This window comes from Diadema setosum, chromosome 9 (assembly GCF_964275005.1).
Source record: "Diadema setosum chromosome 9, eeDiaSeto1, whole genome shotgun sequence".
NCBI lineage: Eukaryota > Metazoa > Echinodermata > Echinoidea > Diadematoida > Diadematidae > Diadema > Diadema setosum.
This window is the reverse complement of record NC_092693.1, coordinates 17,731,903-17,744,999: the sequence shown is the minus strand read 5'-3', so window position 1 is coordinate 17,744,999 and position 13,097 is coordinate 17,731,903. Positions and strand designations below refer to the sequence as shown.

General features: G+C 40.3%; 1 protein-coding gene across 1 annotated transcript in view; it reads left to right on the top strand.

Moving 5' to 3' along the window:
- LOC140232822 (cystine/glutamate transporter-like) overlaps positions 1–13,097 on the top strand; it is a 38,113-nt gene that overhangs the window by 10,204 nt on the left and 14,812 nt on the right. Inside the window, exon 2 of the mRNA XM_072312936.1 lies at positions 6,306–6,771. Within this exon, the coding sequence (XP_072169037.1) occupies positions 6,562–6,771 (210 nt within the window). The 5' untranslated portion in view covers positions 6,306–6,561. The remainder of the gene's footprint in view (positions 1–6,305; positions 6,772–13,097) is intronic.

Here is a 13,097-nt window from a genome sequence, read left to right as displayed (position 1 = left end):
TGGTATCAGAGGAGTGTTCACCGATACTGCCAAACGCAAATCATGGAATACCGGTAGGCCCTACATGATTTTGTGGCCCTGCAGGAATTCGGTGAGGGTTTTGAATGATTCTTGCTGTTAGTGTTATAGGGCCCGTAATGTTGTTAGATGCCTTATTCAGCAATATATATATATATATATATATATATATATATATATATATATATATAATATATATATATATATGTATATACTGTATATCGGTTTATAAAATGTTTTTGATTCAACATCCTAATTACGAATTTGACTTTTGAGCGATTTGACCGGATTTTGAGCACTGAGCATATTGATGTGCGTGACCTTCAAAATGAAATGACAATATTCATTCAATAGTCTTACTTTTAAAGGTCATTTTTTTTCTTCTAAAAACTTCCCAGTTTTATGTGAGATACCATTTTATCATTCCCCATGACTGCGAGTCAGTTTCTGAATTCACAGTGATAAAGGATAGTGCGGAATCATCAGCTATTCATGTCTTATTTCGTAGGGGGTGCGGTGACGAGGAAAAATATTTTCACGTTTGCAAAGTGAATGTACCGCCGCTTGCCAGAGTGATGGACAAACAACGTTACGCGACACTTCAATCTCGATTATTCTTCTTTATGAGAGGAATTTGCCCTTGTTTAAAGAATTGATTTTCGTGTTTTGTGCCCGCCGAATAAGCATTGCATGCTTGCAAGCAGCAACCATGGGACCTATAGTACAGCTTTGGCTCCCCTGTGAAGGACAAGACATTCAATGAAGATGAAGTGCCTGGCGAAATGGCGCGCAACCACTGCAGTCTGCATGGATCTTCGGCGAACCAGGGACATCGCGCTTGATGATCCGTGGTCTTATTCCCTGAGCTCCTCGCTCCATTTCACACACACACACACACAAAAGAAAAAAAGTTGATATGATAGCAACTCTTGCTTGAATGACAACTGTCATTGTAGTTATAGCGACAAGAATCCAGCTCCCAGATTGGCTGTTGCTGTGGGAAGGTGTCATTTCAACAAGAGTTGCTATCCCGACATCTTTTACGAAATGGGACCGAGCAGGTGATCAGCTCCTCAGTAATACCAGGGAGGTATTCGTCTCACCTCCCTGTATAGTAATATGTGGTACAATGTACAAAAGTACTGTATATTCCCGATAATCGTGTTTAGTTAGAAGAAGGGGAAGAGAAGCGGGAAAACGCGATGGAACTTTTTTTTTTATTAGTTTTAATTATAGATACAAACATGATGCAACTTCAAACGGGGCCCTTCCCTCGCTCTTCAATTTCATCACCCTGTGATGAAGCGCGATAAAATTATCGTCATACCGTTTCCTTTTTTGACTGCGTGAAATATCGTTATTATTCGTGGCTCTTGGTAGTATAATAAATGCTGTCGCCATGTCCCACTTTCATAATATACACCGTACCTACATGTCTGTTTTGTTCTTAATTGTGTATCAAATTCTCTGCACTTTCAGGCTATCTGCGCAGTTCATGTTTGACCGCTTATACTGTTTGCTATAATAATGTGAGATTGTTGCGGCTATACGTGTCGGATGATAAACTCAGTGATCTTATCGTGGTTCGCGATCAAAAATGATATGTTCGAGTCGCACGATAGTCATGACACATTGTGTCATAACATTCGGCAGGTATAGGCCTACAACTATAGACGTATTCTCGTCTAAGCAAAGATGTATACTAGCTCACTTTGTACCTCCTTAGTCCATAACCATCATATAAGTTGTAGCTCCGCGGTCTAACTGCATTTGACCATGCAGGGATGTGGAATCTCCCTTTCATTTCTCTTCGACCCTATCATGTATTGTAACAGTCGTCCACAAGTCGGTACTAATACATCTCTTCTTCCCTGTGTTCATTTCATTGTGACTGGGGGATTTGGCGCGCTTTGATCGACCCTCGTTTAGAGCACAAAAGCTGTTGGCACTTGGTTCGCTTTCATTCTGCGCAGTCTGACAGACGAGATTCAGCGGTCCGCTTCCTCCTTCGATTAACGTGATCAAAGGATCTACCTTTATAATACTGGCGGGATCGAGTAGGAAAGGGAGGGGGGGGGGGGAGGGGAGGGAAAAACAAATACTAGGATCGAACTTCTTGTGTAGGTCTGTACAATTGTAGGTAAGCCAAGGAGGTACTACAAGCGAGCTCGCCTATACCTCGTATCAGGCGGAGGTAATAGGCTACAGTGCTTCCAAGGTCTTAGTGCATGTGTGGAATCGCATACTTCAGCAGTACAGTATGTCCCAAAAAGAATTACAATCAGATTTTTGCATCGATAACACCCTATATGATTAAATTGTCTAAATGCTACTTCAGGGTCTTAAAGTATAACATTTTTTTAAGCTCTATTTTGCAGAAAACCCCATTCGATTTGGTTAAGCGGTCACAGAGAAATGTGGATTGTTGTAAAGCATGTCATGAGTCTGATTCTTCCAAGTTTAGCACTTTGAAAATAAAACCGTACTGTTTTGAAAAAATGAACAATTAACAAAAAAAAAAGAAGAAGAAAAGGAAACGATGTTCTCTAGTTCCTTTAAAATTTCAGCTCGTACATGCAGTATCTCAGTAACAAACGAATGTTTGCACATTAATTTTTACGATTCATTTGAACTGTCCTTGTGCGCTTACTCTGTAAACTTTATTCATTTATGGTAACTTGAAAGAGTTCATGTGAAGGGCTGAAGTTATACGCACCTTTGGTTGTCGTGGGAATAGGTTTCTCTGCTCATACGAACAGAGCCACATGCATTTTAAAGGGACAAATATATAAAAAGTATTTTATTGTATATATTCGATATCAGAGCGAAGTATATTACGCATGAACACCTTTGGTGTTCATGCGAATGTTACATTCAGAATTATTGTAAAAAACAAACAAACAAAAGAACGTTGAACAAAAAGCTCGAGATACAGTGATGCAGATAAACGGATTTACTAATGTATTCACATTTGTGGAAATTTCTTTCCTGAGGGTATAAGGTATGAATTCAACGAGTGTTTGGGTATATTTCTACTGCAACGTAAGAAGTTTAAGAAATCTAGTTTTCATAAGATTAGTTTTTGCTACGTCGAGCAAATTCATAATTTTTGTCATGTTTTTTCGTTGCTGACAAAGAGCAAACCCTGTTGCAAAGTTGTGTGCTTGAAGATTTGAACATAAAAAATTGTGAATTTCATTTTATTCATTTTTAAAGCTACCATACACTCGTCTGTGATCCATATGAAGAGTTTGTTTGCAAAAACCGATAAGTCCATTTTTGAAGATTTTGAAGTGCGGTCTCTGTCATAAAGTAAAAAATAATACCTTTTAAATGATATATTGGTCACTACATATAAAGGTACATTTTTGAAGTTATGGTCAAAAGAAGCGAACATTTTCTTATTATTCTCTTTATTTTTCTTGACCTTTAATCGCAAATATCTCCATTTGACAAATATGAACTTATCGGTTTTTGCAAACAAACTCTTCATATATTCCTCTCTCTGACCCTGCATGTACTACAGTATGTAGTCTGACCCTCTCCCACTATACACTGCTACACTGTTCATGACGTAACGATACATGCGTGTTGATGTCTTGCTACAACGCCCCTCCCACGCCCACCATAGCACGTTTGTGAAGGATCATGGACCATGCATGACTTGGTAAGCCACGGAGATTACTAGTAGTCTCGCCTCCCTGGATAAACAAGTTTCCAAACTCCTGTGCAGAAAACGTGTGCTCATGCAAAAAGCACTGAAAAAAAAAAAAAAAAAACAATCCTCACATCTCTTCGATTATTATTATGACAACTATGTACGCCGTGCACAACAAATAAATCCCGATGAACTTAAGAAATGATGATCAAGAAATTCGCTAAAAACGAAACAAAGAAAACAGGCGAAATGTATCGATTGTATCGGGAGATTTAATTCACCGAATTATTGTGAGAGTTACTGATCTGCTTTATGTTTCGTTTAGTACTTTCTTGTGAACAAAGAAACCTGTTTTTCTACACATTTGGTTTCATTTCAGATGTAACTCATTACAATTTTTTTTTTCTTTTGCGAAGCCCAGATTGAGAAGAATTCCCGTAAAACTAAAAGCGATATGCTTATGCATTATGCTAAATGGCTTATAGCGATAAGCCATGTGGCGGATGATACCCAGGTTATTAACGTTGCAAATTATGGGGGGGGGGGGGGTTGGGTTGCAGTTTGATTATGTTGTCAATGAAACGTGTAAATGAAACATCAGAAGAAAAGAACTGAACATTGTTTTGTTTACAGCTATATTTGTAATTGGAACACGGTTTTGGAACGGTGTCTAGGGTCTTGCGTTAGAGTCCCCGCGTGAAATTCAAGGAGCAACGTGAATGCGAGTCGTAGTTGTCGTCGTATAAATCGTACGTATACAATACGAGTTGTGATACTGCCAACTCCCGTGTGTTTGGTTTGGCTGCCAAGGCGGATTCATCAGGAGTGCAGTTTACAGTGTACGTAACTCCAACACTCTTCCAGACTGACCCACCCTGCCTGAAGTCATTTGGACCGTGATAGGTGCTTGTGCCAAAGAATACATCCCGAACAAGTCATGTAATCACGTCATTGTATATAGCATCCATTACTTCTTGCATACCGCGGTTGTGCGTACTAGTATTAAGTTTACCATGTGACAACGACCATCATGCTGATGACTCTTGTGACGTGTACTATCGTCTTGACGCACATCGTATTCTGAATAAAGTGCATCAGGAATGAGAGTATACCATCTAGATCAAGAATCGACCAATGTCCTTGTTGGACCATCAAAGTATAATATAATATAAGCTAATGCCACTTTAGGTGCCATGTTCACACTGCGCAAGACGACATAGGTGACAAAATCTGCGTTATTCTATGACGCATGTCGCGGTTAATGCCAGACACTATTGGCTTGTCTGGGATTGTATCTGATACTGTCATACGCGGTGAGTGTTGATATTTTGTCTAGTCGATACCTTAATTCCTTTCTGTGACATGTGCGCTGTAAAAAGCGAACAGCGAGACATAATTAAGCAAAATATAATGAATAAATTTTCGCACAACAATTTACTTTTTTTCTGAGCCTACCAGCACTTCAGTCCTCTGGAATTTCCGAGAACTGTGTATTTTTTTCAGACAGGAATAAATCCTTCCCATAATGCCGTTCCTCTACTTAATGTGACCACAGTTGATTGTAGCAATATACTGACTCGAAACTATAGTCCTGCCTTTAGAGTTTCGATTCTCTGGGAAGTTTATCCAAAATGTTAGATGTAGGACTCCATGTTGACAAACTCGTGAATGTCAAATCTTCTCTTCGGAACTACGAAGACAGGTAATCGGCAGCATACAGATTGGTTATGTGAATAGAATGTCACAGTTTCATATTGATCGTTTGGATTAGAGGAAAAAAGAAAATATCAGATTGAGATATTTAGGATTTGATATCATTTGTCATTCTGAATTGTCTACAATCAAGTTAACTTCCGCTAAGATAATATAGACGGACTCATACTGAAGCGAAATGTCTTCATATCGGACGAGCGATTATATACTCCTCGACATGCTTGCCTGTAATGAGTTTTTTTTTTTTTTCTTCACCGTCTCTGCAGAATCCCCTGCGGGGCTTCAATTTTTTCCGACAAGAATCGTCAATAAGCATCCACAAATATTATGTCTAATCGTAGTAATCTGATTGAAAGTGGTTTTGTCAGAATTCACCACCCATAAAGTATTTAGGTACGGCAGCCAGTCGAGTATAGTAGTTGCGACTGAAATCGGAGCTAAGTGCTCGCAGCGGTAGGATGCTACAGCGCCCCCATGGAGCCTGTGGTGGTGGTGGTGGTGGTGGTGGTATTGTTGCAGAAGGTGCTGATGGTAAACTTGCGCGCCCGACAGTCTATGGTCTGGCAGTGATTCGTATCTGTCTTTCATTCCTTCTTCAGCCACGAATCATTCAGGTATATATGGCAGATCTATCAAACTGGGACTCGGGTGACCACCGTACCGTCTACCGTGCTGCTAGGAAAGATGTAATTCTTCTTTCAGTCCTTGTCATTGTCAAAGCATAATATGCAGACGCATGTTATATTTCATCGGATTTTCGAATTCCATTTTCGATTATTACATTGTACTCTGTGGGTGAGTGGGCACGGGTACAAGTGATTCAACAACCATAAAAGAACTCGCATTTTCCAGCACGACAACCCCCTTTCTTCTGGTGTTATAAAGCAGCAATCTCTTTCTTGTCGATTTCTTTCAGGTAAAGGCTGAATGTAGTGCTCAAGGATACGTTCCGGCTGGAAACCTCAGTTAACCGACGGGTCTATTCAGAACAACATCTTTGAAGTGACGAGACGCAACTGCTGGCCATTCATATTATGAGGTATTGTGAAGTACTTAGTATCGACAGTTCCAGTGCAGAAAAGGAAAGTATCAAAGACTCGTGAAAAAGAAAAAAAAAAAGAAAAAGAAAAGGAAGGAAGAAAATACTTGAGAGAAACTCCAAATTCTTTAAAATGGCGCCAGACGGCACTACTGCGGAACAGCCCGATGGGACTCCAGTCCAGAGTCCCCGCGGCCCGGATCTCGACGAGACCATGAACGACCTGCGGCCGCAAGGCGGGCATGACAACAAGGTGGTCCTCAAGAGGAAAGTGGGCATCTTTGGCTGTATCGGAATGGTGATGGGCATCATCATCGGTTCTGGTATCTTCGTGTCGCCACAGGTACGCCATCCATCTTCCCTTTGTACCTTTGATTGTTAAACACGTGTAGATAAGATCATGAAGATGATGGATGTGAATGAGAAAATGGTCGTAATGGACAAGAAGGGAAACTATTACCAAATTCCTATCTCGTCCAGTAGACTAGTATGTAAACTGCCCTCACATTTGTACTGTTCTTTGGATTGCGTTGCGCCAAATTTACACCAAAACGGTGTTTGATAATCATGCTTAGTCAAGTGTTGTCATTGGCCAAAAGACGCCGCTCAAAAAAGCTGTCGTAGGTAGGACCTACTATTCAGTTGATGTGAAATTGACACGTACGAACGTATTGACAGTTCAATTTGATTTCCAACTTGTTGTTTTTTTTTTCCAAATGTGATGTGATATGAGTAGTAAGACGGCTAACGTCTCATACCAGCATTTGGTGATGATGATCAGGAGATTAAGATTTGACTATTATCCGATAGGGACACCGCAGCCACCGCTACCATTATTGAAAGCAGATTGTAATACCAGTGCACTCCCGTTATAACGAACACGGTTATAACGAAATTCTGGTTATAACCAAGTAAAAATTTGGGCTGCAATGTCATCCACTCTATGTATTTATATTGTTTATTTGTTCGGTTATAACGAAATTCCGATATAACGAAAGAAAACTGCCGGTCCTGAGGACTTCGTTATAACGGGAGTCTACTGTAATAAGATGTCCCGACGATTTAACAACTGTGCAACGTGCATGCCTGTCTAAGAATCAACTAATGGGAAACGGGTCAAGGTAGAATCTCCAAAGGTGGCTATAGCCTAGACCAGTGATCTCATGGGTCGTTTCCGTCTTCAGTCAGGCGTATATCGCCATCGTTAATGAGTCAAAACATGACCAAAGACATTCATAGGGATATTGAACAGAGATAAGACTTGTCGGGGACCAGTTCAAACTGCTCGACTTTTCCGTGATTTTGAAATTCCCCGGTTTGGAATTTGTTACACCATAAAGACAAGCCAGAATTTTAGCTCGCGCTCTTCCGTATCCATAGCAACAGTACAGTGTATATTTGCTTTGCACCTTGTCAGGAAATCAAATCATTACATAAGCAGACTTACATACATTTCCCAACACACTGTACTTAAATGAATCCCAGGGAATGAGGCCTCGGCTACTATAGTGGTAAGGGTGGGGTCCCATTTTGGTCCGATCTATACGTATTGCCATGGACCGACAACGAAACGTTGTAGGTCTATGATATTACATTGTACAAATGTCCCGATATGATACATTGTACTCGTTTCCAATATCATGTTATGACTAACATGTAGTAGCAGTGGCGTACCGTGGGTCAAGACATTGGGGGGGGGGGGGCACCTCATGGCAACAACATCAGAATTGCATAACGTAACAATTAAATGCGAGCGAGCGGAGCGAGCGAGCTTGAAAATTTTGACATTTACAGTCCCCAAACTGCCGTTTGTAGCAATATATGATAATATATGTATGTATATATATATATATATATATATATATATATATATATATATTGCTTTGGAAATTAAGGGGGTTGCACCGGGCGCAACTGCTGGCAGTTGCTGGCAGTAACATCACGAGAATGGCATAACGATTAAATGCGAGCGAGCGAAGCGAACGAGCTTGAAAAATTTTGACATTTTACAGTCCCCAAACTGCCGTTTGTAGCTATATTTTTCCGCTTTGGAAATTCAGGGGGGGGGGGGGAGGGGCGCACCGGGTGCAACTGCTGGCAATTACTGGCAGTAATATCAGGAGAATGGCATATAACGGTTAAATGCGAGCGAGCAAAGCGAGCGAGCTTGAAAATTTTGACATTTTATGTTCCCAAAACTGTCGTTTTTAGGTATATTTTTTTTCGCTTTGGAAATTAAGGGGAGGGGGCGCATCGGGCGCAACTGCTGGCAATTACTGACAGCAACATCAGGAGAATTGCAGAACGATTAAATGCTAGCGAGCGAAGCGAGCGAGCTTGCAAATTTTGACATTTTACAGTCCCCAAACTGCCGTTTGTAGCTATATTTTTTCGATTTGGAAATGAAGGAGAGGGGGCGCACCGGGCGCAACTGCTGGCAATTACTGACAGCAACATCAGGAGAATTGCATAACGATTAAATGCGAGCGAGCGAAGCGAGCGAGCTTGAAAATTTTGACATTTTACAGTCCCAAAACTGCCGTTTATAGCTACATTTTTTTCGCTTTGGAAATTAAGGAGAGGGCCTGGGTGCACCGGGCACAACTGCTGGCAATTACTGACAGCAACATCAGGAGAATTGCATAACGATTAAATGCGAGCGAGCGTAGCAAGCTAGCTTGAAAATTTTGACATTTTAAAGTCCCAAAACTGCCGTGTGTAGCTATATTTTTTTCGCTTTGGAAATTAAGGGGAGGGGGCGCACCGGGCGCAACTGCTGGCAATTACTTACAGCAACATCAGGAGAATTGCATAACGATTAAATGCGAGTGAGCGAGCTTGAAACTTTTGACATTTTACAGTCCCCAAACTGCCGATTGTAGCTATATTTTTTCGCTTTGGAAATTAAGGGGAGGGGACGCACCGGGCGCAACTGCTGGCAATTACTGACAGCAGCATCAGGAGAATTGCATAACGATTAAATGCGAGCGAGCGAAGCGAGCGAGCTTGAAAATTTTGACATTTTACAGTCCAAAAAACTGTCGTTTGTAGCTACATATATATTTTTTCGCTTTGGAGGGAGGGGGCGCCCGGTGCGCCCCCTGGATCCGCCACTGGTAGTCAAGGGTGTCGGTTTATGTTTATGATTGGGGGAGGTATGACCAGCGAGGGGGCGTCGAAGTGACCAAGCGGGAGAAGGATGTCCAGAATCTGCACTTTATATAGAGCATCCCCTAATTTGTTTGTGTTTGTGAGTGTGTGTGTTTCATATAGATGGAAAAGTTAGGAAATAGCCAAGGTCAAGTCTTATTATTGGCAATGCAAGGCATTTTAATATAGACTAGTATGTAAAGCAACACTGCAAAATCAATGATCAAGCTTTGATAGCAAATGTGTACAACCTATCAAACATCACATTGCGCAACATTGCAGCGACTCTTTTTACCATTCCGATGTTCTGAGTACACTGCGCACATCCTGCTTGTATTCAAATTGCCAACCAGGAATCACACTGAATCACAATCTTTTGTCGTCTCCGGGCTTTTTGAACAATGTTTCACTATAATGCCTCTTTAATTATATGGTTAAAAGAAATCTTAGAAAAATATCTTTTTTCTTGATCATCCTTTCATGTCGATTTCAAAAGCAGTTTACTTAACCCTTGAATTACCATTTTGGTATCAATAGGTTTTTTTTTTCTCTTTTTTCTTCTTTTTTTTTTCTTTTTTTTTTACCAGCGGATTGGGGGGGCACGTGCCCCCCCATGCCCCCCCCCCCCCCCCGTAGTTACGCCACTGTGTAGTAGTAAGTGACAAGTCCCAGGGTCAGGGTTGTAATGTGTCAAAATATTATCATTTCAGTTATGACTTCCATTTTCACTTAGTGATAACTGTATGATAAGCGAGCGTATAGAGTTTAAATCCCAACTTTGTTTTTGATAACGTGTTTTCAACTCTGATATCACAACTTTGAGGTCTGCGTTGAAAATGTCCTGTGGTACTCGGGAATGTCCTGGCGCTCACCAAACTTTCAGGCCCGTCGTTATTTTCTTTTTCTTTCATACTTGCTTTCGCTTCATTCATCACCACTGCCTGTACGACTGCACTCGATCAATAGACACAATGTGAATCGACAATGAAAAATCGGCCGAAACACCGATATTCTTATGTATATCCCTTTTGAAGCATAAAATTTACGTCTCTCCAAATCTTTGTATATAACGTAAAAAAAAACCCAGAAGGAACTGAAACTCCACATATAATTATGTCGACTGACATCTTTTAATGAAATGGAGGAGTGATAAGAGGTATTTAAATCAACACAACTGACATCTTTTATATGATCGAAAAAAATTTTTTCATGAAATCCGCGCACAGATCCATTTCATTTGATTTGTTAAAAGTATACGTAACAGCCGTTGTTGCAAAGCGCGATTGCTATATCATGTCACAATCGATGAGAAAATACAAATGTAATAGCGGTAATGTAGTCGACATTAGTGGCTCATGAGTGATTGTTTACCTCTCAAAATTTGACTCCCGACCTAACCCCGAGACATGAAGCAAACCGCTTTTGACAGTGCTTGTCGTGCGACTCTCTCCTTGTGTCTTATAAGCTATTTATTTTGTGGCTCAGCGTGAGAGATATGTAGATTGATTTTTCCATAACTACGTAGTGGCTGATCTGTATATAAAAAATGTCGACAAGTGCGTCACCTGTTACACGACCTCCACTATTCACACACACACACACACACACACACACACACACACACATACACACACACACACACACATACTCAAAACACTACAACTCAAGCAAGAACAAGATTTGAACGAGCAAATCGATCGTTCGATCTCTTCACCCGTGCTTGTAATTCCGACAGAACCGCGACACGGGTTAGCCATGAACTGTAATCCGGAAAGTACGGGAAAGTACACTTAAAAAAAAAAAAAAAAAAAAAAAAAAAAAAAAAAAAAAAATGGATTCAACTTTTGCACCTTTACCAGTTAGTGTCACAGCACTGGGAGAACCTTTACGGGTGCAACTTTGCACCACTCTGGTCTCCGTCTTTGACACTGATAGCTGGATGCTGAGTAATGAATTATCAAAATTTTAGTATACAGTAATGTTTTCCCCTCATATTTTTGATTTGAAGATTGTTTTATAATGTTTGTATATAGGCGTATATACATAGGCCTTTATACACCACCTATTGTTACCAAATGTAATCGATGTACACACGTAATCAAAGCGAAGTATAAGTGACACATCAAATTGAGAACTGAGGTCATATACACATGTAGGTCATGTCCGACATCATAGTTGTCTGTGGCAGAATGGAAGAAAAAGATAGGACCGAAATTGATGAAAACGAGGAATGTAGGCCTACGTGCTATTATCTTATGAACTTGTGTACAGCGTTCATGCCGTAACGAAACCGATTTCTGGATATATTGAGAATATATTGAGAGAAAATGAGTTGGATGTGTAGACGGCTCTGTGAGTCGAGGTTGTCACCCCCGTGGTCATCGCGCTTTGTTATCCATGGAGCTACATGTTGTGTATAGCTCCATGTAGAGAGTACGAGTACACAGTACATTGTAATAGTATTCAGTCCAGACCAGTTAGGTCATTGATAGTTTCCACAGCTGTTTAGTGAGTGCAAGCTCGTATAGGACATCGTGTGTAGGCTACATGAGAACAGACGGGGAGGTATGGGGAGAATGCCACTGTCTGCCGTTCACGTCTGGTAGCATTAAAAGTTTTAAGGACGAATACGGTAGACTTTTCTTGACCTCGTGTGACCGCTTGTTTTCTTTTGGTCTCCTTAGATTGTCTGCCACAGGAAATCATTATAATTATATCGATAGTTTTGCGATGATTTCAGCATGACCGTGGTCTAGCGTAAATTCACAAGACAAGCAGTCTTTTAACTCATCATGCAATTCAAAAGGGTTGGAAACATGTTGTATGTGTTCTCCCATAGAGAAAGATGATCCAAGGAAGATATGTGCTTTTGATTGGTGTCTTGTGAACCATACGTTGAGTTTTCGAACGTTTAACCAAGGAGGTTCTAGAGAATGGAGTCACAACCGTCTTATTTCCTTTGCAAGATGTTCGAAGCCGCCGCTCAAAAATATTTGAAGCATGTGCAAAACAGGATATGCCGCGCAGATAGGAAGACAATTGACTCGTGTCTCATTGCATAATCACTAGCTTCTTTCAAAGGAAGATATTTCTTTGTGATGGTAATATACTTTTCGCTACCCCTTCTTATGAAAGGTAGGTGGTACAGACATGAGAATGCTCGAATAGAAATTGAGCAAAAAATGCTGAAATGAAGAAGAAAATTAATCGACTGGGCATATACGGGCACTAATCTGATATAATCTATCAATAAAGAATTATACTTGAAGATTATTCCATATTAGTTTCATTTGTGGAAACTAAGCGGAAAAGTGATAAAACCAGCTTTCCAGGATGGTACAGTTTTAAACATTTTCACATGATACAGCTCAGATTTACACTTTTGCGCAAATTTCTGGACGGAAATGTCTTTTGTTTTACATGCTTTATCATCAATTGAAATTTTATTTCATTTAATAAATAGATAAGCAAAATATGGCCAAAATTATGATAACGTTCAAAATTAATCTTCAGAATGCT